This window comes from Bos javanicus, chromosome 25, assembly GCF_032452875.1.
Source record: "Bos javanicus breed banteng chromosome 25, ARS-OSU_banteng_1.0, whole genome shotgun sequence".
NCBI lineage: Eukaryota > Metazoa > Chordata > Mammalia > Artiodactyla > Bovidae > Bos > Bos javanicus.
In genome coordinates, this window is record NC_083892.1 from 36,945,617 (window position 1) to 36,965,970 (window position 20,354).

General features: G+C 54.8%; 2 protein-coding genes across 4 annotated transcripts; one reads left to right on the forward strand and one right to left on the reverse strand.

The window, feature by feature from the left end:
• The first annotated feature begins 1,626 nt into the window (after positions 1-1,626).
• On the forward strand, positions 1,627-7,184 carry ATP5MF (ATP synthase membrane subunit f). Its single transcript, XM_061402155.1, has 4 exons — positions 1,627-2,113; positions 5,553-5,660; positions 6,251-6,367; positions 7,050-7,184. Exons 1-4 carry the CDS (start codon positions 2,101-2,103, stop codon positions 7,076-7,078), a joined length of 267 nt encoding a protein of 88 aa, XP_061258139.1. The 5' UTR covers positions 1,627-2,100; the 3' UTR covers positions 7,079-7,184.
• A 780-nt stretch (positions 7,185-7,964) lies between these two features.
• Positions 7,965-20,316, reverse strand: CPSF4 (cleavage and polyadenylation specific factor 4). Of its 3 annotated transcripts, none has more exons than XM_061402144.1 (8): positions 20,054-20,316; positions 17,155-17,205; positions 16,551-16,703; positions 14,709-14,804; positions 14,262-14,355; positions 13,082-13,154; positions 11,517-11,687; positions 7,965-8,880 (listed from the first exon to the last, which is right to left on the reverse strand). In XM_061402144.1, the coding sequence occupies exons 1-8, from the start codon at positions 20,154-20,156 to the stop codon at positions 8,812-8,814; spliced, it is 810 nt and encodes a 269-aa protein (XP_061258128.1). In that variant the 5' UTR covers positions 20,157-20,316; the 3' UTR covers positions 7,965-8,811. The 3 variants fall into 3 exon arrangements, with proteins under 3 accessions (XP_061258128.1, XP_061258130.1, XP_061258129.1); XM_061402146.1 differs by having other exon boundaries at positions 11,517-11,609; positions 20,054-20,295; XM_061402145.1 differs by having other exon boundaries at positions 11,517-11,612; positions 20,054-20,257.
• Positions 20,317-20,354: the final 38 nt, after the last annotated feature.

The following is a 20,354-nucleotide window of genomic DNA, read 5'->3' on the forward strand; positions in this document are numbered from 1 at the left end:
TTTTAATTGAAGACTAATTACTTCACAATATCGTGTTTTTTGCCATACATTGACATGAATCAGCCAGGGGTGTACATGTGTCCCCCCATCCTGGACACCCCACCCACCTCCCTCCTCACCCCATCCCTCTGGGTTGTCCCAGAGCACAGGCTATGAGTGATGCATCTTTTTAAAGCCATTTTTTAGAGCAGCTTTAGGTTTGCAACAAAACTGAGAGTGGAGTACAGAGATTTTTCAAATACTTCCTGCCCACCCTACATGCATAGCGTCCCTGATTCTCAACACCACTCAGCAGACTATTACATTTTCTATGAAGAATGCATCTACACCAACACATCATGATCACCTAAAGTACACAGTTTATCTTCGAGTTCACTCAATGTATATTCTATGGGTTTGGGACAAGCGTATCATGGCATATATCCATCATTATAACAGCATAAAGAATATTTTAAAATCCTTAAAATCTTCTGTGCTCTGCCCCCTGCATTGGGAGCTCCAAGTCTTAGCCACTGGACCACGGGAGAAGTTCCATGTCTGACTTCAGTGTCTCTAGTGCTCAGTACATAGCAATACACATTTGGTGAATGAATAAGTGACTGATAAAAATGAGTTTGATAGTCAACTCCTCCCAAGTCACTTTCCTGAGGAAGCTATCATTTCCCTGGTCCAATGCCTCCTATCCACTCAGTTCTTATTTTTATTTTGACACACATTGTTTAATTTAAATCCTACAATGGTGCCAGGTAAGCATTATATCCCTATTTTACAGAGAAGAAACTAGGATTCAGGCCACTGAAGCATCTTGCCCAAGTCAGAATTGCTTAACCAGAAAGGGTTATCGCCACCTTTCCAGAAAGAACAAGATGGTGGTGAGGCATCATCATTGCCCCTGGAGAAGGGGCAGAAAGAAGGAGTTGTGTATCCCTAGGGTTGGACTGTGAAGAAGGCTGAGTGCCGAAGAATTGATGCTTTTGAACTGTGGTGTTGGAGAAGACTCTTGAGAGTCCCTTGGACTGCAAGGAGATCCAACCAGTCCATTCTGAAGGAGATCAGCCCTGGGATTTCTTTGGAAGGAATGATGCTAAAGCTGAAACTCCAGTACTTTGGCCACCTCATGAGAAGAGTTGACTCATTGGAAAAGACTCTGATGCTGGGAGGGATTGGGGGCAAGAGGAGAAGGGGACGACAGAGGATGAGATGGCTGGATGGTATCACTGACTCGATGGACGTGAGTCTGGGTGAATTCCAGGAGTTGGTGATGGACAGGGAGACCTGGCGTGCTGCGATTCATGGGGTTGCAAAGAGTCGGACACGACTGAGCGACTGATCTGATTTGATCTGATCTGAGAGTATTGCTTATTTCCGACCTTAGGGTGCAGTCCCAGAGGGTGGACACATAGTTACTCTGGAATCAAACCTAAGTAAAGTGAAAGTCACTCAGTCGTGTCCCACTCTTGCGACCACTTGGACTGTAGCCCACCAGGCTCCTCTGTCCATGGGATTCTCCTCCAGGCGATCTTCCCGACCCAGGACTCAAACCCGAGTCTCCTTCATTGCAGGCAGATTCTTTACCGACTCAGCTATGAGGTAATCAAACGTATTTGGAATCTAAGCCTGGACACCGACTTTTCCTGGTAACCGGGGATTCCTTGAATCTCCCATCAAGCACAGTTGGGACAAAGATCTTAATATGCCCCTGTCATCCTTCACAACAAATTTAAGGCGACAGAGCAAGAAAGCTAAGATGCTCTTCCCCTATTCCTCCAACCCCCCTATTCCTCCAACCCCCCTATTCCTCCAACCCCCCCTTTTTGGTCCTTTCCAATCTCCTCCTGGGGCTGGAAGCCCAAGGTGAGCCTTATCACTTCCACTCCCACCCCGTCACCAGCGCCCGCTTCCCGCCCGGCTTCCCCACTGCGGGGTCGCTGGGCTTTGCCTTCGTTACTTCGCCCTTCGACTCATGGCGCACTTGCAAGCCCAGCCTCCTCCCAGTCTCGACCTGCTTCCCGTGAGCCTCTGCTTCTGGTCCCCAGAGGGCATGCTCCCTACCCAGCAGTCCTTGCGCGGCCCGGCCGAGCGGACGGCCAGGACTCCAAGATGGCGTCAGTCGGTGAGTCTCCGGGTCCATTTAGGGCTACTCGGGTGGAGCCAGGAGTCGGAGTTTGGGGCCCAGTGACCAGAGTCGCACAGGGAAGAGAGGGACAGAGTGCAGGAGCCGCCTCCCTTTCGCTCAGGACCTTCGCCGCGCCCTCACTTGAGGCCTGCCGGACCCTCTGTTCAGGGTCCAGCGCCGCCCGACCCTCCTCGTCTCGCCCAGCGGTGCCTCCTGGCTGCCCAGAGCGGGCGCCGCTCGGCTGCGGCGGGGAGGGCGACGGCATCCCAGCGACGCGCCTCGGGGCCTGGGAATGCGCGCCTCGGACCACCCTCCTCTCCTCGCTGAGGAATGGCACTCTTATCCATGCTCTGGCAGTTTCTTTGCACCTGAGCCCTCAGTGTTAAGCGGAAGCTCAAATTCAGTTCCCAGAGGAGCTATGCTGGGACAGAGCCTGACACCACGGAAGGGTCGACGCTTGAGTGTGTGGAATAGGCTTAGAGAGGTGAAGTGACCTATTCAAGGTCACTGGGGGTGAGTGGGCTGAGCTGGGATTCAAGCCTAGGCTTCTGGGGTCTTGTGGTAAACTGAGCTTTTAATCACACAAGTGACCGTATGACCATCAGCCTTTTCGATGATATGCGGGTATAATCTCTACACTTAACAGACTGTCCACTTTGACTTTTTAAGAAATACTGAAACCACCGTATTTTAGCTCTGGATCGTCACAGTAACCTTGTCAGGAGGTCAGTGCCGGGAACGTTGATCCCATTTTATTTTATTTTTTTTTGATCCCATTTTAAAGGTGAGGAAAGTAACGGGTCAGAGATGCGGTATGGCTTGCCTGTGGTCACACTGCATGATAATGGCAGAATTCTGATTCACGGGTCTGTCTCTTCCCTCAGTTTCTATATTCTTAAATCTCAGTCTGGAGACGTGTAAAGGGGGGTCAAAAAAGATGATAACGATGCTTTTTTTCATCTGTAAGAACGGGCATGAGAATATATATCCAGGGTGGTTGTGTTGTGTAAACAGGACAGCGTGTGAAAAGGAAACCTTGAGTCTTGGTTTCTTATTGTAGCAGAGAGTTGTGGAGAGCACTGTGAACTAAGGGTTAAACACCTGAAGTTTGTAAGGTGCTCGGAACACTGCCTGGGCCACTGTTGAGTGCTGTCATCCAGCTTTCCCTGCGTGACCTTTGGGTAAGGTCATGTCACGTCTGACCCGTGGTGTTACCCAGGTGAAGGAATTGGAGTTCATGTACTGATGAGCTTTTAGGTGATACCTGTCACCAGAGCATAAAGCCACGAATTCAGTATCAGATAAAGTGATGGGAGTACCGACAGTGATAGATGAGGTCCGGGTTGATAGAGTGGCCAGTCGGCTGGGTTTCCTGGGCCTGTTTTTTGTATGGTCTGTGAACGAAGAATAGTTTTTATGTTTTTAAAAAAATATTTGTTCAGGGACTTCCCTGGTGGTCCAGTGGTTAAGGCTGTGTGCTGCCACTGTGGGGAAGGGGTGGGGTTTGTGTTCCATTCCTGGTCAGGGAACTAAGATCTTGCCTGACTTGCAGTGTGGCATGTGTGCATAAATAGTTGTTTTTTGTTTTTTCTTTTTGTTAAGACTATGTTACAGAGACCTTGTGTGACCTGCAAAACAAAACCTTTCACTCTCTGGTTGGATTTAGCACACAGAAGACACTTGTGTCTCTCCGTGTCCCTCCGTATAGATGGACAGTATGCTTTTTGAAGTCATAAAATCAAGTCAGGTAGTCACCTGCCCTCCCAAGAACCTGTGGTCCTTTCTTAACCTTCAGTGAAATTCTGTCATGACCAGGAACTATGTGTGGGGAACTCCCACCTTCAGATAGCTCACAGTCATCAGGGAGACAGATAATAATAATTCCTATTTACATAGTACCTGGAGCTTAGTAGCAAGGTAGGTACTATTTCTACTTTATTTTACAGAAGAGGAAACTGAGGCACAAAGAGGGCAGTAACTTGCCTGAGGGCACACAGCTTCAAAGTGGCACTAAACCCAGGATACTTGATGGTAGAGTCTGCTCTGTTCATCACCACGCTCTACTGGTATGAACCAGCCACTGCAGAGGAGTGTTGGGGGAGAGCCAGTATGCAGCCAAGGACTAAGGCCTTTGTGTTCTGCAGAGAGAGAAACTCTTGGAGTGAGGGAGTGTACATGCATCTCTGATGAATCTGATGGTCTCTTGGAGTTTTGTGATGGTGCTGTACTTGGCTCTCCTTAAGGCTAATGTGTGTGTGTGTGTGTGTGTGTGTTTCTGTGTTTATACATTTCTTGGTTTTGGTTACAGAAATGCTCTTTTCTTCATAGTACAGATACATAACTCTTGGAGCTACTCTCCATGGGGTTGCAAAGAGAGAGACACAACTGAGTGACTAAACCATTACCACAGAGACATGAATATGAAGAAAAATTAATGGTTGGCTTTTTTCTCCCGTGATGTGCCAAGGCACTTGTCAGCCCCTGAACGAGAATGCAAGATAATGTGAATGTTTTCATAGTTTGTGTGAATGTGCCATTAAGCCTGATGATGGCCCTTGCCCTTGATAAGAGTTCACGGTGGGATTCTCCCCCAGTCAACTCTCAAGGTTAGTCCTTAAGGAGCCCAAGCCTTTCCTTAGATCCTGAAAATGGAGAAGAAACCTTGGAATGGTGAAATCCAGCTCCTCTTGGTCATCTTTAAGAAGCAGCAGCGCCCTTGACTCCTTGCTCTGAAGAGTGCGCCTGTCAAACAATGTTTTAAAGTTGACGTCTGGGAAGAGGACAGCGGAGAGGCCATTCCCTCCTTTTATGAGCATTCACAGGGCCAGCCTCTCCCTGGCCACTTTCCTGTTTTACTCTTAAGCCCAGAGATGAATACAGTATGGCCTAAAACAAGAGCCCTTCCTGTGTCCAGATTCTCATTGGGAAATGATCTGGGGCCCATGGGGCCTCGGGAATGGCTTTTACTAAGTCATTTGACGTCTGTGGTCTGAGGTGGGATGCTTGAGGTAGGAGTCAGATTGGCTTCAGGAGCATGGGAACCAGACCTGAGGTCGAGTTGTGCCCCCACGGCCTGCAGGCTCTCTGCCTTTGTTCAGGATTCGCCAGCTTCTCTGAGTCAGTTTTCCGCACTCTTCGTCATAAAATAAAGGCATCCATCCTCCACTTTTATCTCTTCTTCATGGCCCTTAGTTCTCTCTTTATAGTTACTCCTAGCAGGCTGTTATTCAGGATCTTGTTCTGCGATATATAGACTCTGGCTTAAGATAATGTATTTGGTGTGATATGTTTACCTGTAGTATTACTTATGTGCAGCCTCTGTTTAGTGATGTTACTGAATGCATCATTATTGAGTGGTTGACGTGACACAGACAGATGCTGTTTGTGTTCCCGGGAGACCCTTTCACTGGGTGTGTTTTTGTGTTGTCCTTTTCAGTACCACTGAAGGAGAAGAAGCTCCTGGAAGTCAAACTAGGGGAGTTGCCAAGCTGGATACTGATGCGGGATTTCACCCCTTCAGGCATCGCTGGAGCATTTCAAAGAGGTCAGAGCCTTATGGGCATGTGTAAATAAGAGCAGGCCTCTGGGTCTTCAGGTCTTTTTTTTTGCCCTGAGTTAACTTGGCCAGTTTTAGACCTATAAGTTATGTAGAGGACAGAGTCAGATTGTTAGGCCTCAAATTTCCGCATTTGATGGGTCCTGTGAAAGGCTGGCTTGTAAATATTTCAGATAAGGATATGTTTTCTCTTGTCTGGAATGTGTACCACTGCCTCTGTGTTAAAGAAATGTCATTAAGCCTTAAGAGGAAAATGAGCTAGAAGCACAGGGGATGCTAGTCTGCGATGCTCGCCTCCCTGCGAGCCCGGCCTTCCAGGATGGACATTTGAAGTGGTCTGCCTTTCAGGTCACAGTGCGTGACCAGGCAGATCAGTCCTGTGTCGTCATGTCATGGGACCTGTGTGGTCGCCAGCCCCCCGGGGGGCAGGGCGGGGGGCTCATTCTGTTTTCCTTTCTAATGCTGACCACCCTCTGCTGTCTTTTGCATGCTCTTTGCTCCTGCACTGAGGCCTGTCCTCAGCTTTGCCCTCTCCCGTTAGAATGTGTCCTCAGAGGCGTGGCCTCCCCCGTTCACAGGTTACTATCGGTATTACAACAAGTACGTGAATGTGAAGAAAGGGAGCATCGCGGGGCTCTCGATGGTGCTGGCGGCCTACGTGTTTTTAAACTACTGCCGCTCTTATAAGGAGCTCAGTGAGTGTCTTCTGGATTGCTTTGCCTCTGGTGGGGTCTCCCCTGACAGGGTGGGATTGGTTCACCGTCTCATTTAGAAGTCACCCCACAGACAGCTGAAGAATTGGAGGGACCTACCAGAATATGGCATGTTTTAAGGTAGAAAACTGTGGCAAAGAGAAAGGAAAAGTAAGATGAACGTGAGGTGAAAGCATTTAGGCAGCATTCTGTCAGATACTGCAGGCTCTGCCACAGGTTGGTGGGAAGTTTGGCTTCATCTTCCTAGCAGCCAGTGTGAAGAGGGCAGTGGGTTGCAGGCTGCAGTCCGCTATCTGTGGGCTCTGCAAAGCATGGTGTCTCCCATTCTGAGATCTGAGAGGAGTCTTATCTGTTGGAGAGGCCAGGAAGTGTCAGCAGTGGCCACTGACCGGGCTCCATGGACAGTGTGCGCCATTGTCCAGCTCCCTGCCAGCCTGGGGCATCCTGAGCAGTGCTGGCCCTGAGGGTGGGCGCGTGGGTGGTTTTTCTGAGTGGGAATGCCTTCAGGGGCCAGATGAGCTCCTGATTCCACAAGCAGGCTGTGGGGCATCTCCTGAAAGTTTTCAGGAGGGCTTCACGGTTTTGGCCCGCTGCCCTCCCTGTCGCCCTGTGCTTTCTCCACACCTGTGAAGAACTCTCTACCATTTTGCCTTTCTGACTCCAGAACACGAGCGGCTCCGCAAGTACCACTGAAGAGGGCGCACTCTGCATTCCTGACCATCACCTTTGCCGGCACCCCTGAATCCTTTCACATCCTAATGGAGAATTAACATCCAATAAAAAATGACTGGTACTTGGACTGCCTCGCTGGCTCAGCCAACTGCCTGCCCTGTAGCTCCTGCTGCACGAGCTGGGGTGGGGTGCTTCTACAGCTTCCAGAGGGGACTGCGAACCTTGAGCTTCAGGATCTTGCCCCAGTGTCCCGGAGGTCACCTAGTGCCCCATCAACAGTGCTAAGGTGTTTTCCTTCTCTCTGCCTCACTTTTGGTCTTTTGTCAGCTGACAGACTCACAGTATAAGGCAGATGCCCTGGTTCCTAAGAATGTTCTCCCCTCCCCCATCTTCCTGCACCATCCTGGGCTATTGGGGTCTCAGGGGACCAGGTGCGTGGGCTCGTCTGGTCTTGCTGAGTAAGCCTCACTTGCAGGAAGGTCAGTGGGATGACACCGGTGGGAAGGGAAAGCAGAAGTCCCGACAGGAGCTCAGGCTGCTGTGTCCAGCAGCCTCTTCCTTACACTCCACCAGAGGTAAAGTGGCATCAAGGTCAGAACCTTTCTTCCTAAGGGGTGTGTAGTGAGCATACACACGCGTGGAGTGTGAAGGGTGGAGATCCTGTGGCTGATTACCTCCTGCAAGATCTGAAGTGGAAAGAACCAGTCTCCCGACATCTGAGATGACGGACACCTGCCAGGCAACTGTGTCCATGACTAGGCTTCCAGGATGCCACCCCGACGCCCCAGCGTCACTTCCTGTCGTGAGATTACTTTCACTAAAAGGGGAAAAGGGAGCACCGTCAAAGCTTATGCAGCCGGCAGCAAGAACCTTCTTGTCATGGAGTCCTGACGTAATGAAACACAGCTTACAAAACAAGCTTTAATCAACTTCATAAAAATGGTTCCTGTAATTAAACTCAAATAGGCCCATTTGCCCTGCAGGTTGCAGGTGCCAGCTTCACATTTCCAGGCTCAGAGACAGGCCTCTCCTCTGGGCCCAAGGTGTGTGACAGTACAGATGCTTGATGGCATGGGAGGTAGGTGCACAGGTGAACTGCGTGTCTGTGGAAAGGCTGGTGGCAGCTCCAGCTTAAGGTATACCTTAAACACCGTCAGGCAGATACGGCCAGAAGAAAAAGGCCATCACACGTGACAGCCTTGGCCCTGCACCTTTCCTCAGCCACGGCCACCAGGGAGCAGGACCCGGCTGAGGTGGCAAGCACACTTGAGCTTGCCCTGAAGGGCCACCTTGTTCAAATCCCACCAACAGATACAGCCTCTGATGCAGCAGGACAGGGAGGAAGCAGGCGTGACCCAGCTGCAGCTTCAAACGGTCCACCAGCCCCCAGTGTTTAAGGAGGCCCAAGGGGAAGGGCTGCCCTCCATACACAACTGCTGTAAGCACAAGCCCTTTCCCACAGCTTCCTCCCTCCTGAGGGTGGTGTGCAGCTTTGATAGCTCGACAAACATGATGCCAACCCAAGGGGCCAGACTGGAACACGTATTCCCCTTTTAAAAAAGAGATTACAGCAAAATAGGGATACTGACAAGACGTAGCCCGTAAGAATAAACCCCAGCGTGCCTGCCTACCAGCTCCAGCCAGAGCCGCACCAGCGCTGGTGTGAAACAGTTAAACACACACTCCCAGGAATGGCCGAGGGCGGCCCCCAGCACGGGGCCCCCCAGGCTGCTCTGAGCTGGGTCCAGCTGCTGTCACTGTCCGCTGAGAAAGGCCAAGTGCCCTTTGGTACATCTGTTGGCATAGTGTCCTTTTTCACCACACTGGGAACAGCAGGGAGGGAGGGAACAAACAAAAACATCGTTTCAGATGCAGTTCTCAACTAAGGCAGCACCCACCAAGCCCCAGGCTGGGGACAGGGACGCCGAAATTCCGGGGTATACTGACTCATTCAGGTGGAAAGGGAGTTCCAGAAGGTCAAGTGGCCCAGGAACCACAGGTATAAGAAAGTACATGGCCATGGCAGCCTCTGGTGTTCGGGTTCAGAAGAAAAGCCCACAGCACCAGAGCACCCTGCCTGAGCAGGGACCGAGCCCCTCTGCACTGGCCAGTCACTTACCTCTGAGGCACAGTTCTGGGACTCCCCAGGGACAGGGAGGCGGCAACGTGGGAGAAGCCCCCAGGCTCCTCCCCCAACTCAGGGACTCACTGCGAGGACAGAGGGTGGGCTGCACCCAAAGGGCTCTCCCTCCTGTCTCCTGCGTACTTGCCTAAGCTACCCCTGGGCCAAGTTTGCTCATGGGATCAGAGAGACGGGAAAACTGGTTAGACTTGGATCACCAGATCTGGTAGAATCTCCTCAAAAACCTAGCACTGACCCTGGCTTCCTGTCCCTGCTGATGATCCAGACCCTTCCCTAGTTTCTCTTCATTCTCGTTACTCCTCAGAGGGCAGAAGGAGATTATAAGGAAGGAAAAGGCAGCCTCAACCACTGAACAAGGGGTTGGGAGACAGGTAGGGGCACCCACCCTACACCAGCTCTCTCAGTCCTTACTTCCTCAGTCGAACTCAGGGCTTTGGCCTGTTCTATCCCCTGACCCCACAGTCCCCAGGTTCTCACGCCTGTCTGACCTGCAGGTGTACATTGTGTGCACAAGTGGCCCATATAGCCGCCAGCTGGGCCTTTGGTAGACATCGTAACCAGAGGGAGGGACTGAGTACCTCCGCTTATAGCACCTGGCATGTCTACTGGCCTCCAGGATTCCCGAGGTGGCTTTAATATCAACTGTGCCCGCGGCAGGAAGGGGTGGTTAGGTTCGTCCCCTAGCCCCGTCTTTCTACGGAAGCTGGCTCTTCAGAGGCCCTGCTGATGAGTCCTGGAGGGGCAAGGTGACAGCACAGCTGACCCAGGACGCCCAAGGCTCCTCGCTGTACTTGAGAACTGCCTGGTTGGAAGCCATCTGACAACTCCCCGCCCCCGCCTCCACTCACCTGCTTCCACAGCCCCCTTTCCACATTCTCCTCACTGGTCAGGGCTCAGGCTCATAAATTTGTGAGGCCTTCCCTACACACGTGGGCACTCCTAACTTTGATGTCTGGGCACCTGCCTTGCCCTCCCTCAGAACAGAGACCCCTCCTGGGAAGGAGCGACAGCAGAGGAGGTGCTCAGTGAGTGACGGCCATAGTGGCTCAGCCCTTCCTGAAGGCAAGTTCTAGGGACAATATAAGCATATAGTTTTTGACTCGACCCTTCTACTTGTGGGTGCTCCAGACACCAGACAAGAGCTCACCAATGTCTGTCAGGCGCAGCGCTGTTTTTAGTAGCAAAAACTATAACTACCAACAGAGAACTGATAAAATTATGCAGCCAGTGAAATACACTGGAGTAACTTATCCTGACACAGACTCAGAATGTAAGGTAAAAGGGATCAGAGGACACTCCACCCAAGGGCCCTATTTACATTAAAATCCGTCTTGTCCTTGTGTGAGTAAGTTCAGAAGAGCACGTCTCCGAGTGGAGCCCCTGTAGGCACTGCGAGTGCAGAGGGCACAGCAGACGGAGCGTGGCGGGCGAATGGCCAAGCACAGTGGCTGCCCTCAGGAAGGGCGGGGATGAAGGACAGCACCCACTGCGCCCCCACACTTCTGCGTCCTCTAGAAGTCTTCACAAGAAACCTGCACTAATTCCGTACTCCATCTGACCCCCCAGATGATCTGAAGCCTCTGTGAACCTAGTTCTGCTGGTCGTCCCTGCTCGCTCACTCGCAGGTGCTGGTTTCCTTCTATACTTCTTAGTCACCAGCTCTCTTCTAGGGAAACCTCATTGTGGGAATTCTGTGTGGGCTGGGTTGAGAATAAATATCTCGAAGCTACGTTACCAGGGGGCTGTTTTAGATTAGAAAACTCAGCCTGTGGCTTTTTGGCCCTCACCAAGGCTCAAACTCAAGGAGGAAGAGCTTGCCCACCAGTGACGACCAACTCTGAAAGGACTTTCCTCCCCCACTTTCCACCCAGAGCCAAGAGTGAGACCAGTTTTCTAGTAAGTGTTTTTTAAAAGCGCGCCCTTTCCCTGAACATCCCATTTTGCGTGTGTGTGTCCTCATCTGATTCCTCACCAGGCAGATCTAAAGCTCTGTCCCTTTCCCTCGGGGGTGCCGTGTGGCGTGTGAGGACCCCGCCTCCCCCAGAGTTCAGGGCTCACTCCGTTCCTGGGCTCTGGAAGGCTGCCATCCCTTTCTTGCGTGCGCAATCCGTTCATTCAACAGCAGATGTTTAGTTGTTAACCTGGCCTTAGTGTGTCGTGGAAGTGGCATGGTCTAGCTCACCGGAGTGGCCCCGTTTTTCTCTTCCAATTAGCAAAAACAAAGATGTCTTCGTTCTTCAACATGAGCTAACTCTCTGGGGAAGGAGGGGATGGCCGTGGCCTGTGGAAGACGCCCCCGCCGGCCCCGGGACTCACCTTGTAGCATGTGACCTGCTCCAGCGGCCGGGGTCCTCGGCTGCCTGCGCTGCTGTTTTGACTCTGCATGACCCCGATGACCTGCGGAGTTCTCTGCTGGTTGGGAGAAGAGTTCTGACTCGTTAACTGGATCAAGGAGGACGACCTTTGTAATGGCGGATTGTTACTTTGCTGGAAAGAGTTACACAACACGGTTTTACTGCGGAAAACACGTGCAGGCAGACTACCGATGGGGAGAGGAAAAAAGAGGGCGGGCCTTCTCCCGCACGACCGTGGCCGTGGCCAGCGAAGAAGGGCTTTCGCGGCGGCCCCGCTCAGGAGAGCAGGCGGGAGAGAAACGCCTGGCGACGATGGCAGGAGCCGCTGCCCGAAAACACCATGCAGACACACAGAAACGAAAAATAAAAGTGGAAACAAAACACCAGAGAGACAGGTGGCCTCCGGGGCGGCGGGGCGAGGGCATGAGCAGGCCTTACTTTTGTTTGTGAGGTTCTAGCTTCAGGTCAGGATGAACGCTTGGTTCAGCCAGCTGTTTAGAGCCTACACGGCGGGCAAGTCACAGAAAAGAGTCGGAGGCTGACACGCTGACCTGCGGTCTAGGGGCTGAGAGGGCCCTCCGCTAGGGAGCAAGGGGGACGGGGCGCCTCGGCAGGGCTTGGACAGCATGGCCACTGCCCAACCCGGTGGGACCCTGCCTCTGGGCCCATCATCGCAGGAGCCCTGAGCTGGGAACTGGGAACGCCCAGCTCTGCTAGTTTATCCCACACCCGCAGGAGGGTGGGGGTCAGGGTGGTGAGGGTGGCCGCATCCCCTCCCAGCTGCTCGACCTCCAGCACAGATGGAGGGCCAGGCTGGGCCTGGACAGCGGGCTGAGAGTCCAACCAGGTGAGAGGTGAGGCTTCACAACCAGCGGGCAGCTCATCAGCCTGCTGAGACCCTGCCGGGGACACCCGCCCGGCCTTCCTCTGGGACCCGCCCACCGTCCGTAACCAAACCCAAAGTGCCCTTGGTTTGGGGGGCACTGCCGCAGAGTCCCATGCGTTCAGGGCAGTTCCCTCTCCTTTGCTTGAGGGGAATGGCCCGCTGCGGGGTGGGAGTAGGGCCCCCTCACCTAGGAGACTGGAGCCATCTGGTCCCTCAGCCTCTGTGCCCAGCATCCCTTCCCACGGTCGGGCCCGGCCAGAGAACCAGGCGGCCTCGCTTCTGCTCCCAGGTCTGCTCCCGCCCTGCCGGGCCCCTCAGGCGAGTCCCGTTGTGGAGGGAAGGGCCTGCAGCCAGCGCAGCAGACATGGGGCGCCCAGGACGCTCCCAGGCCCGCAGGCGAGACGGGCAGAGGAGCCCAGCAGGCGTCTGGCTGCAGCAGGCCGCCCTCCACCACGAGAAGGTGCCGGCCGCTCTGTCCCCCTTGGAGCTTCTGCTGGAACGCAGGTGACTCCCCTCCGCTCCGGCCCCCGCCCCCACCCTCCTCTCGCGGTCTCCCGCCAGCTCTCAGACAGACCCCGCACTGGGGCAGGCAGTGAGTGCGCTGCCAGGCCCTGCAGCACCGCGGGCCCAGGGCACGGTACCTTCGTGGGTGGCTGCGTCTGCTGCGGCAGTGGGGGCTGCTCAGTGGTTCCCATCGGCAGTTCAAATCGAGGGCTGGTCACGAGAGGAGAAGAGGAGGTGAGAGAGGAGCCAGGCGGGCGGGGCTCCCAAGTTCTGGCCCCAGAAAAATCCCAGCTGGCCTCTCGCCGAGCCCAGGGCCAACGAGCTACCTGGACGGAGGGCGGGGGCTGGCACTCAGCTCCGCCGGGCCTCAGGACGGATCTGAGGTGTCTGGACTCAGATCCAGCTCTGCCTACACCTAGCTGTGAGCCCCGGTGAGCGGTGCTAAGAGAGAGGAAGGAAACAGGGCTGGCGGGCACAGAGGCCCTCCCTGCACATACCCTGTGCTGCAGGGACAGCGTTAGACCTCTGCCCACAGAGTCCTGGTGGACATGCCCCCCCACTCCCCTGCCCATATAGAGGAACCCCTGGGTCACCTGTAGGCTGCCGGGCTTGCATCTCAGGAGGGGGACCAAGTCAGCAGCACCAGTCACCTGCCCACCACGTGGCAGCGAGCAGGACACAGCTGCCATGTGGGTGTCAGCAGTGTGGATGGAGGCAGCAAGGGGTGGGGGTGGGCTGACACTACTCTGGGTCCCAGTGCCGTCACCCACAACCACCCAAAGTGACAGATGGGCACTGAGGCCCAGGGGAGGGGCACTGGGCCCTGCTGGCAGGAGGACTGGGCTCTAGAGGCCACAGACCTGCCTCAGACCAAGCGCCCCCACCCGTCCCCACCTGCCCCTGGCCAGTGGCGGGGCTCGGAACCTCCGTGTTCCCATGTGTGAAATGGGGACATTCTTTCACACGAGGGTTTATGAACCCCTGTCCAGGGAAGCCTGAGCTCAGTGTCTTCATGCAGGAGGCCCTGCTGGAAACTGAAGTTCCCTTCCTTGAGGGCACAGGTTCTTGGCTTGAGGTCATGTGTGTCTGAGTTTTTCTGGAGTACAGGGACCGGAGTTTTTATCTGAGGCCAAGATGGACTGTGACCCAGTAAAGGTCAAACCTTGGTTTAGGCAGAGCCACCTCTGGGCTCAGAAGCAGCAGTGGCCCGCCCCTCCCCGCCTTCCACCCCTCCCCAGACCCATTGATGACACTGCCCAGTGATCAAAGCCCAAGTGGGCCCAGGAGAGACACGGGAGCACAGGGCCTGGTACTCACTGCATGAATTTACACGAGGGCCCCTCCGGGCAGAATCCCACGAGGTAATTGACACAGATGACCCTCCGCGTGTGCCGGTGCCTGCACAGGGGGCCTGCAGAGCCGAGCACAGGGCCACTCAGACCGTCCTCTGACTGGCAGGTCAGAGCCCTGCCCACACCACCGCCCGGGGGTCAGAGTGCAAAAACAGGGCTTCAGATGCTGGCTCTGCCTCATGTTCAGCAGGGCTGGCATGCAGGACACACAGCCTCTCAAACACTAGTCTCCTGGTCAGAAATCCAGGTGAGGATGCGTTCCAGGGGCGCCTGGCCTGGGGAGGGACTTAAGGGTGTGACAAAGCCTCACCAGCTCCCAAATGCCTAACACGATGTTTGTAGGAGGGGCAGGATGTGGGCAGAGGCGGGGAGGACAGGCCTCTGGCCGGGGGCCCCGCCACCCCACACCTACCGTGCTTGCAGAAGCCGCGGTCGTACCATGGGCAGTCCTTGATCTTGGACTCGGGGTCGATGTGCAGGAAGGGGCACTCCTTGTTGCTGCACTCCCCTGCGGGGACCAGACAGGCATCCACCTGGGGGAGCTGGACCCAGACCCACCCCTGATTCTCCGGAGGCCCGGGCCGCAGAACAGCAGGGAGGGCCGGGGGTTCCGGTGCCCTGTCCCGGCCCAGCAAGCCCTGAGACCCAGGGCAGTGGGTCTCGGAGCCTCAGTCTCCTGGCCTGTACCTGGGCTGGGATGGTCCTTCCCCCACAGTCTGTGCTGCCTTGAGGGTCACAGACACTGACAGAGACGGGCACGGGACACACCTCATCAAACTCGTCAAACAGCTCCTGGCTCCACCCCTCACCCAGAGGAGGTGTCCTGGGCATTGTGGGGGGGTCCAGATGTGCAAACGCACCAGCTGAGACCAGCAGGAAATTACCGGTCTGCTTTGATGCGCTCTTCATGTTGGGACAGGAAGAAGGTCTGAGGACTGCCTCTCAGGACAACAATAGGGAAGGTTTGGGAACTCACAGCTGGGGCCCTCTGGTTGCCGTTTAGTCTCTCAGTCATGTCCGACTCTCTGTGACCCCGTGGACTGTAGCCTGCCAGGCTCCTCTGTCCATGGGATTTCCCAGGCAAGAATTCTGGAGTGGGTTGCCATTTCCTTCTCCAAGGGATCTTCCCCCCGCCAGGAATCAAACCAGCTTATATTGCCTCTACAAAAAAAGCTACAACTATCATTAACAAGCCAGCAGGCATACCTGTCGGGCTGCTAAAAGAATTAAGTCTCTTCAGACAACAGTGCACAGCAGGCTTCCAGCCCCCTGCCTGAGGCCAGCAGTTCTGGGGCCAGAGCCCAGCCTCATCCTGACCAACAGGGCTTCTTCCTGGGCAGCCTTGCCCAGGGTAGAACCGGGAGTCTAGTTCCGTCAGGGAGCATGCCAGCTCCACCAGGCCCTAAGCCGGCCCTACCACCCTGGCTTCTCCACACAGCTCACTCAGCTCAGCGGAGGCCACTGTCCCTTGAGCAGAGACGGAGGCAATCTCTGTTTCTCATGAAAAGAGGAGGGCTTCCTGCCACCAGAAGACAGCGCCCCCCACCGGCTATTCTTAAAGAGTATTTTCAGGAGATCAGTCCTGAGTGTTCATTGCAAGGACTGATGTTGAAACCGAAACTCTTAACACTTTGTCCACCTGATGCGAAGAGCTGACTCATTGGAAAAGACCCTGATGCTGGGAAACATTGAAGGTGGGAGGAGAAAGGAGACGACAGAGGTTGAGATGACTGGATGGCATCACTGGCTCAATGGACATGAGTTTGGGTAAACTCTGGGAGTTGGTGATGGACAGGGAGGCCTGGCGTGCTGCAGTCCACGGGGTCGCAAAGAGTCAGACACGACTGAGCTGAACTGAGGACAGACCAGCTCCTACCTGGGATCACACTTCCACAGAGGCCTCTAGTCACCACTCCGGCAGCAACGGCTGACTAAGGGAGAAGGTTCACTGGCGCAGAAACAAGGCCCCCAGCCAGCTGCCCTGGTCCTGTGCCCACCATGAGACCCGGATCTGCCTTAACCTCCCAAAGTACCCGCGAGTGCTCAGAAAACGGAAGCACTACAGAGACGCGGGGGTCATGAGAGAATCACCCTAAGTTCCCACAACTAAAGGGCCCACTGAGGTCGGCAGGCACCACGGGCGCCAGAGCAACGGCTCACACCCCGACTCTTGTGCTTGTGGAGCCTCAGGGGGGCTCCCCACCCCAACCCCACCCCGGGGGAGCCGGGCTGGCGGGCCGGCCCCGCGCCTCACCGAACTTGGAGTAGAAGTAGCACTCGGGCATCTTGGTCATGTCGTACTCGTGCAGGAACTCGCACTGGTCCCCCTTCTTGCACAGCCCTCGCAGCCAGTGTTTGCACACCACCGTCTTCTCACCACTGATGTGGCGGAACGGGCACATGCCCCCTGCCGGGGAAGACGGGCGTGAAGACCCGGTGCGCCCGCGGGCCGCGTGTCCTGGAACGTGGCAGCTGCCCTGGCAGAAGGCAGTGTGATTTCAGGCTGCACGTGAGCACACGCTTCAGGTTTTAATAGTTGTGGATTTTATTGTAACTGGGAAAATCTAAAATATCCAATCGAGGTATCACAGATATTTCTGTAAGACAGAAACTTAAGAAGCCTAAGGGAGGTGGGGAGAAGGGGGGGCATTTTTCTTAATTTAAAGAAGTGTTCTGGTGATATGAAGACATGTCAACATTTGTAGGAGCAGTAAACACTGGGGATGGGGAAACACACCTAGGGACACTGTGAGTCTGCCGAAAGCAGGGCAAACCAGGGATCCGAGAGCCTGTGGTCTGCCCAGGGACAGGGTGGTGGAGGACACCTCAGTGGGATATGGGGAGTCTGGGTCTCTTACCTTTGCCACAGGCAGCTTTCAAAAAGAATTCGCAGACAGCAGCCCCTGACTCTGGACAAAGAATGAGAAGTGTCAAACAGGGCGAGGTGTGACATCTGAACACGGGGGTGGGGACCCTTCTGGCCTTTAACCCACAGAGGAGTCAAAGTACAGGAAACAGAAACCCGGTCGAGCAAGGAGAAAAGCTCCCCACTGTAACATCCAGGACCTCCTATAAGCAAGATGCTTTCCAGGAGTCAGAAGTGGATGGGAGAAGGACGGACGGAGCACAAGGTCACAGAGATTAATTACTCCCTGCCCAGACCTTCCAGAGGGCTGATTCAGGGGCTCTTTAACCTGAGGGCAGAGGGATGGAATGATCTCCTAGGAAGAACAAGCCAATGGGGACTCTCAGGAAGAACTTGCCCAAGAGAAGAGGTGGGTGCCTCAGAGACGCTATTCTGGAGGGAAGAGCGTCACTGAAGATACCAGAGCAGGACTGCTTTTGGTGTGCAACGTCAACATGGAATAATTAAAGGAGCACGGACTTCCGCTCCCACAGATGCAGTGGGTTCAGGTGAGGGGAGCAGGAGAATAAAAGCTGAGCACTGAGAAGCCAGTGGGGTCCAGGGCTGTCCCAAGGAGCCCGAGATTTCACCTGCCACGGCCACCAGAACAAACTGTCTGTGGCGTCTCAGTTTTCTCTATCAGCGGGCATTTCAGGAAACCCACCGACACTATCTCTAAAGACCACTTGCACGCCTCTGCTTGCTAACTTGCAAGAGACTCGTTGGCTTCTTGGAAGCAGGCAGATTTTGCTAGGACAGATTTAAGGTTACAGTAGTAGGAGTCACAGGGGTGTCATTTGTTTGCATTTCAAGAAAGTCTGAGAAGTCTTATCAATACATTAGAAAAGTACCATTTAAGAGTATTGCTGGGCCTTCATCCTTTACAGAGGTTAAGTTTGTTTCATTCCTTAAAGTCCACTGTCCTGGGGGTCAGGTTTTAGGCAGACAGCATAAAGGAGTTTGCCTTCAGGACAGAACTGATATGTCTACTCCACATCAGATGGGAATGGGGACTTCCCTGGTGGTCCAGTAGTTAAGAATCCACCACCTTGCAATACGGGGACAAAGGTTCGATCCCTGGTCAGGAAACTAAGATCCCACATGCCCCAGAGCAACTAGGCCCGTGCTCTGGAGCGTGAGAGCTGCAATGAGGATTCTGCTTGCCACAACTAGACCCGACCCAGCTACATAATATTAAAAAAAAAAAAAAAAAGACAGAATGAGGTGTAGGGATGAGAGAGGAAGGGCCGTGGCCTCCCTGGACTCTAACACACTGACCGTGAAGCTGGGCAGGCGGTGCAAGTGCCGAGGGCGCTTCCCCAGTCGGAGGCAGTACCTATGGCCAGGTGTGTCCTGGACCCTCTCTAAGAACACGTTTGTTCTCACCTCTGCACCTGCCCTCACACAGAGTCAAGTATCTGCTTCCAAGCTGGAGTGGGGCGGGAGGGAGAGAGCTGCCCTGCATGGAGGAGGATGGCCTCCAGCTAGTGCCATCGGCCCAGGAAAAGGCCACATGTGTGAGTGAATGTACAAGTAGGAAGTGATCACGTGCTTGGACAAGTATGTTTAAGAGTATCTGAATGTGAGCAGCAGTTTATAAGCCATGTACAGTGGAGACAGTGTAAAGTAAGGCTGTTTGGATTATGTCTCTGGGGTGTGAGCATTATCTCACATGGAAGCGTGGCCTCTTGAGGGGAATGAGGCTGCAAGCAGACTCGAGCAGCCCAGGGACAGGCGGAAGAACGGGGCCCTGAAGCCCATGTCCTCTGGCAGTTACAGGAGACAGCCCAGGAACTGTAGATGGAAAGATCAAGAGCCCTGGTGAGCTCACCTGCTCCATCTGGAGCTCAGTGGTCTTTGGCAAGTCCTTTCCCCAACCCCAGGCCTCAGCTGGCCCATCTGTGGCTTGAATTCAATGATCTTTAAGAGCCCTCTGAGATGTAATGTTATAGCATTAGATTTCAAGTACGTCTGGAAAGGAGAATGGAAACTGCTCCTTTCTCTTAAAGTGCTAGACCTCTCAAGGAATTCCCTGGTGGTCCAGTGATTAGGACTCCCCGCTTTCACTGCCACGGCCAGGGCTCAATCCCTGGTGGGGGACCAAGATCCTAGCAAGCCCGGTGGAGTGACCAAAGTAAATAAATAAAAGTCAAGTGCTAGACATCCCACCTGAGTTGGGGGGTGGGGCAGGGAAAGCCAGGAGTCACCGTGTGATGGGGGAGACTGAAGTGAAGGGAACTTAAGTAGCTGCCTGGGTGGATGAAAGACCCAAAGGTGGGGTCCAGAAAAACACTGAGGGATGGGTTCCCAGGAGCGCGAGTCCTAAGAGAAAAATGGACCTGAGTCTTCTCAAGGTAGTTACGGGAGACAGCCCGGGAACTGCAGAAGGAAAGAGTCTCTGTAGGGGGTCTCCTACAGAGAGGGGGAGGTGGGTCCTTCCCTCAGCAAGACTCCTCCAACGGCCCAGTTTTGACGAAAGCAAGAAGACGGCGCTCAAAGTGGAGCTGGAGGTGGGGAAACGGGCTATCTTAGTACGTCTCTGTAGCTGGGGAGTGTGTGCCAGTGGGGGCAGGATTTCCAACCCAGGATACCCGCCTTCTTTCAAGAGTTATTCTAACTGCCCGACGTCGCCCTGCCTTTCTGACGCCTGCGTTAGAAAAGCCCCCGGGAACGGGGGCTCCCTTGTCAAAATAACGACGGGAGGGTTGTCCCAAGATCGGGGGGAAAAGGAGTCCCAAGACAGAGGGGGAGGAGCTCCCCGGCGGAGGGAGAAGGCGTCCGGGAACCAGTGGGGGAGGTCCCGGAGCTGAGTGGGTCGCGCCCTCGCCCGCCCGCCCCGACCCCGCGCTCACTGTCCATGCCGGGGAAGGGCAGCGGCTGCGCCCCGAGCTGCTGCTCCACGGCGATCTCCAAGTCAAACTTGATGTGGTCCACGCTGGCGATGATTTCCTGCATGGTGGCGGCGACGGCCACACCGGCCCGGCTCCCGCTCAGGTCCCCGGCCGCCCTCACACCTCTACCCGCCGCCGGCTCAGCCGCACACGGCGCCCCGCAGCCTCGCCTCGCCTCGCAGCCGCTGCCGCCGCTGTCGCCGCCGCCGCCGCCGCCCGAAGGATGCCGGGAGCTCCCGGAGCCCGCGCCGGTCCTTTTCGC

Excerpts from the sequence above, each read along its gene's own strand:
- CPSF4 (XM_061402144.1), bottom strand. The coding sequence starts at position 20,156 with ATGCAGGAAATCATCGCCAGCGTGGACCACATCAAGTTTGACTTGGAG. Across the intron at positions 14,805-16,550 it reads CTACTTCTACTCCAAGTTCG|GGGAGTGCAGCAACAAGGAG; the intron begins GTGAGGCGCGGG and ends TGGTCCCCGCAG. Across the intron at positions 13,155-14,261 it reads CCCTCGTGTAAATTCATGCA|CCCTCGATTTGAACTGCCGA; the intron begins GTGAGTACCAGG and ends TCTCGTGACCAG.
- ATP5MF (XM_061402155.1), top strand. Across the intron at positions 5,661-6,250 it reads CGCTGGAGCATTTCAAAGAG|GTTACTATCGGTATTACAAC; the intron begins GTCAGAGCCTTA and ends CCCCGTTCACAG. Across the intron at positions 6,368-7,049 it reads CCGCTCTTATAAGGAGCTCA|AACACGAGCGGCTCCGCAAG; the intron begins GTGAGTGTCTTC and ends TTCTGACTCCAG.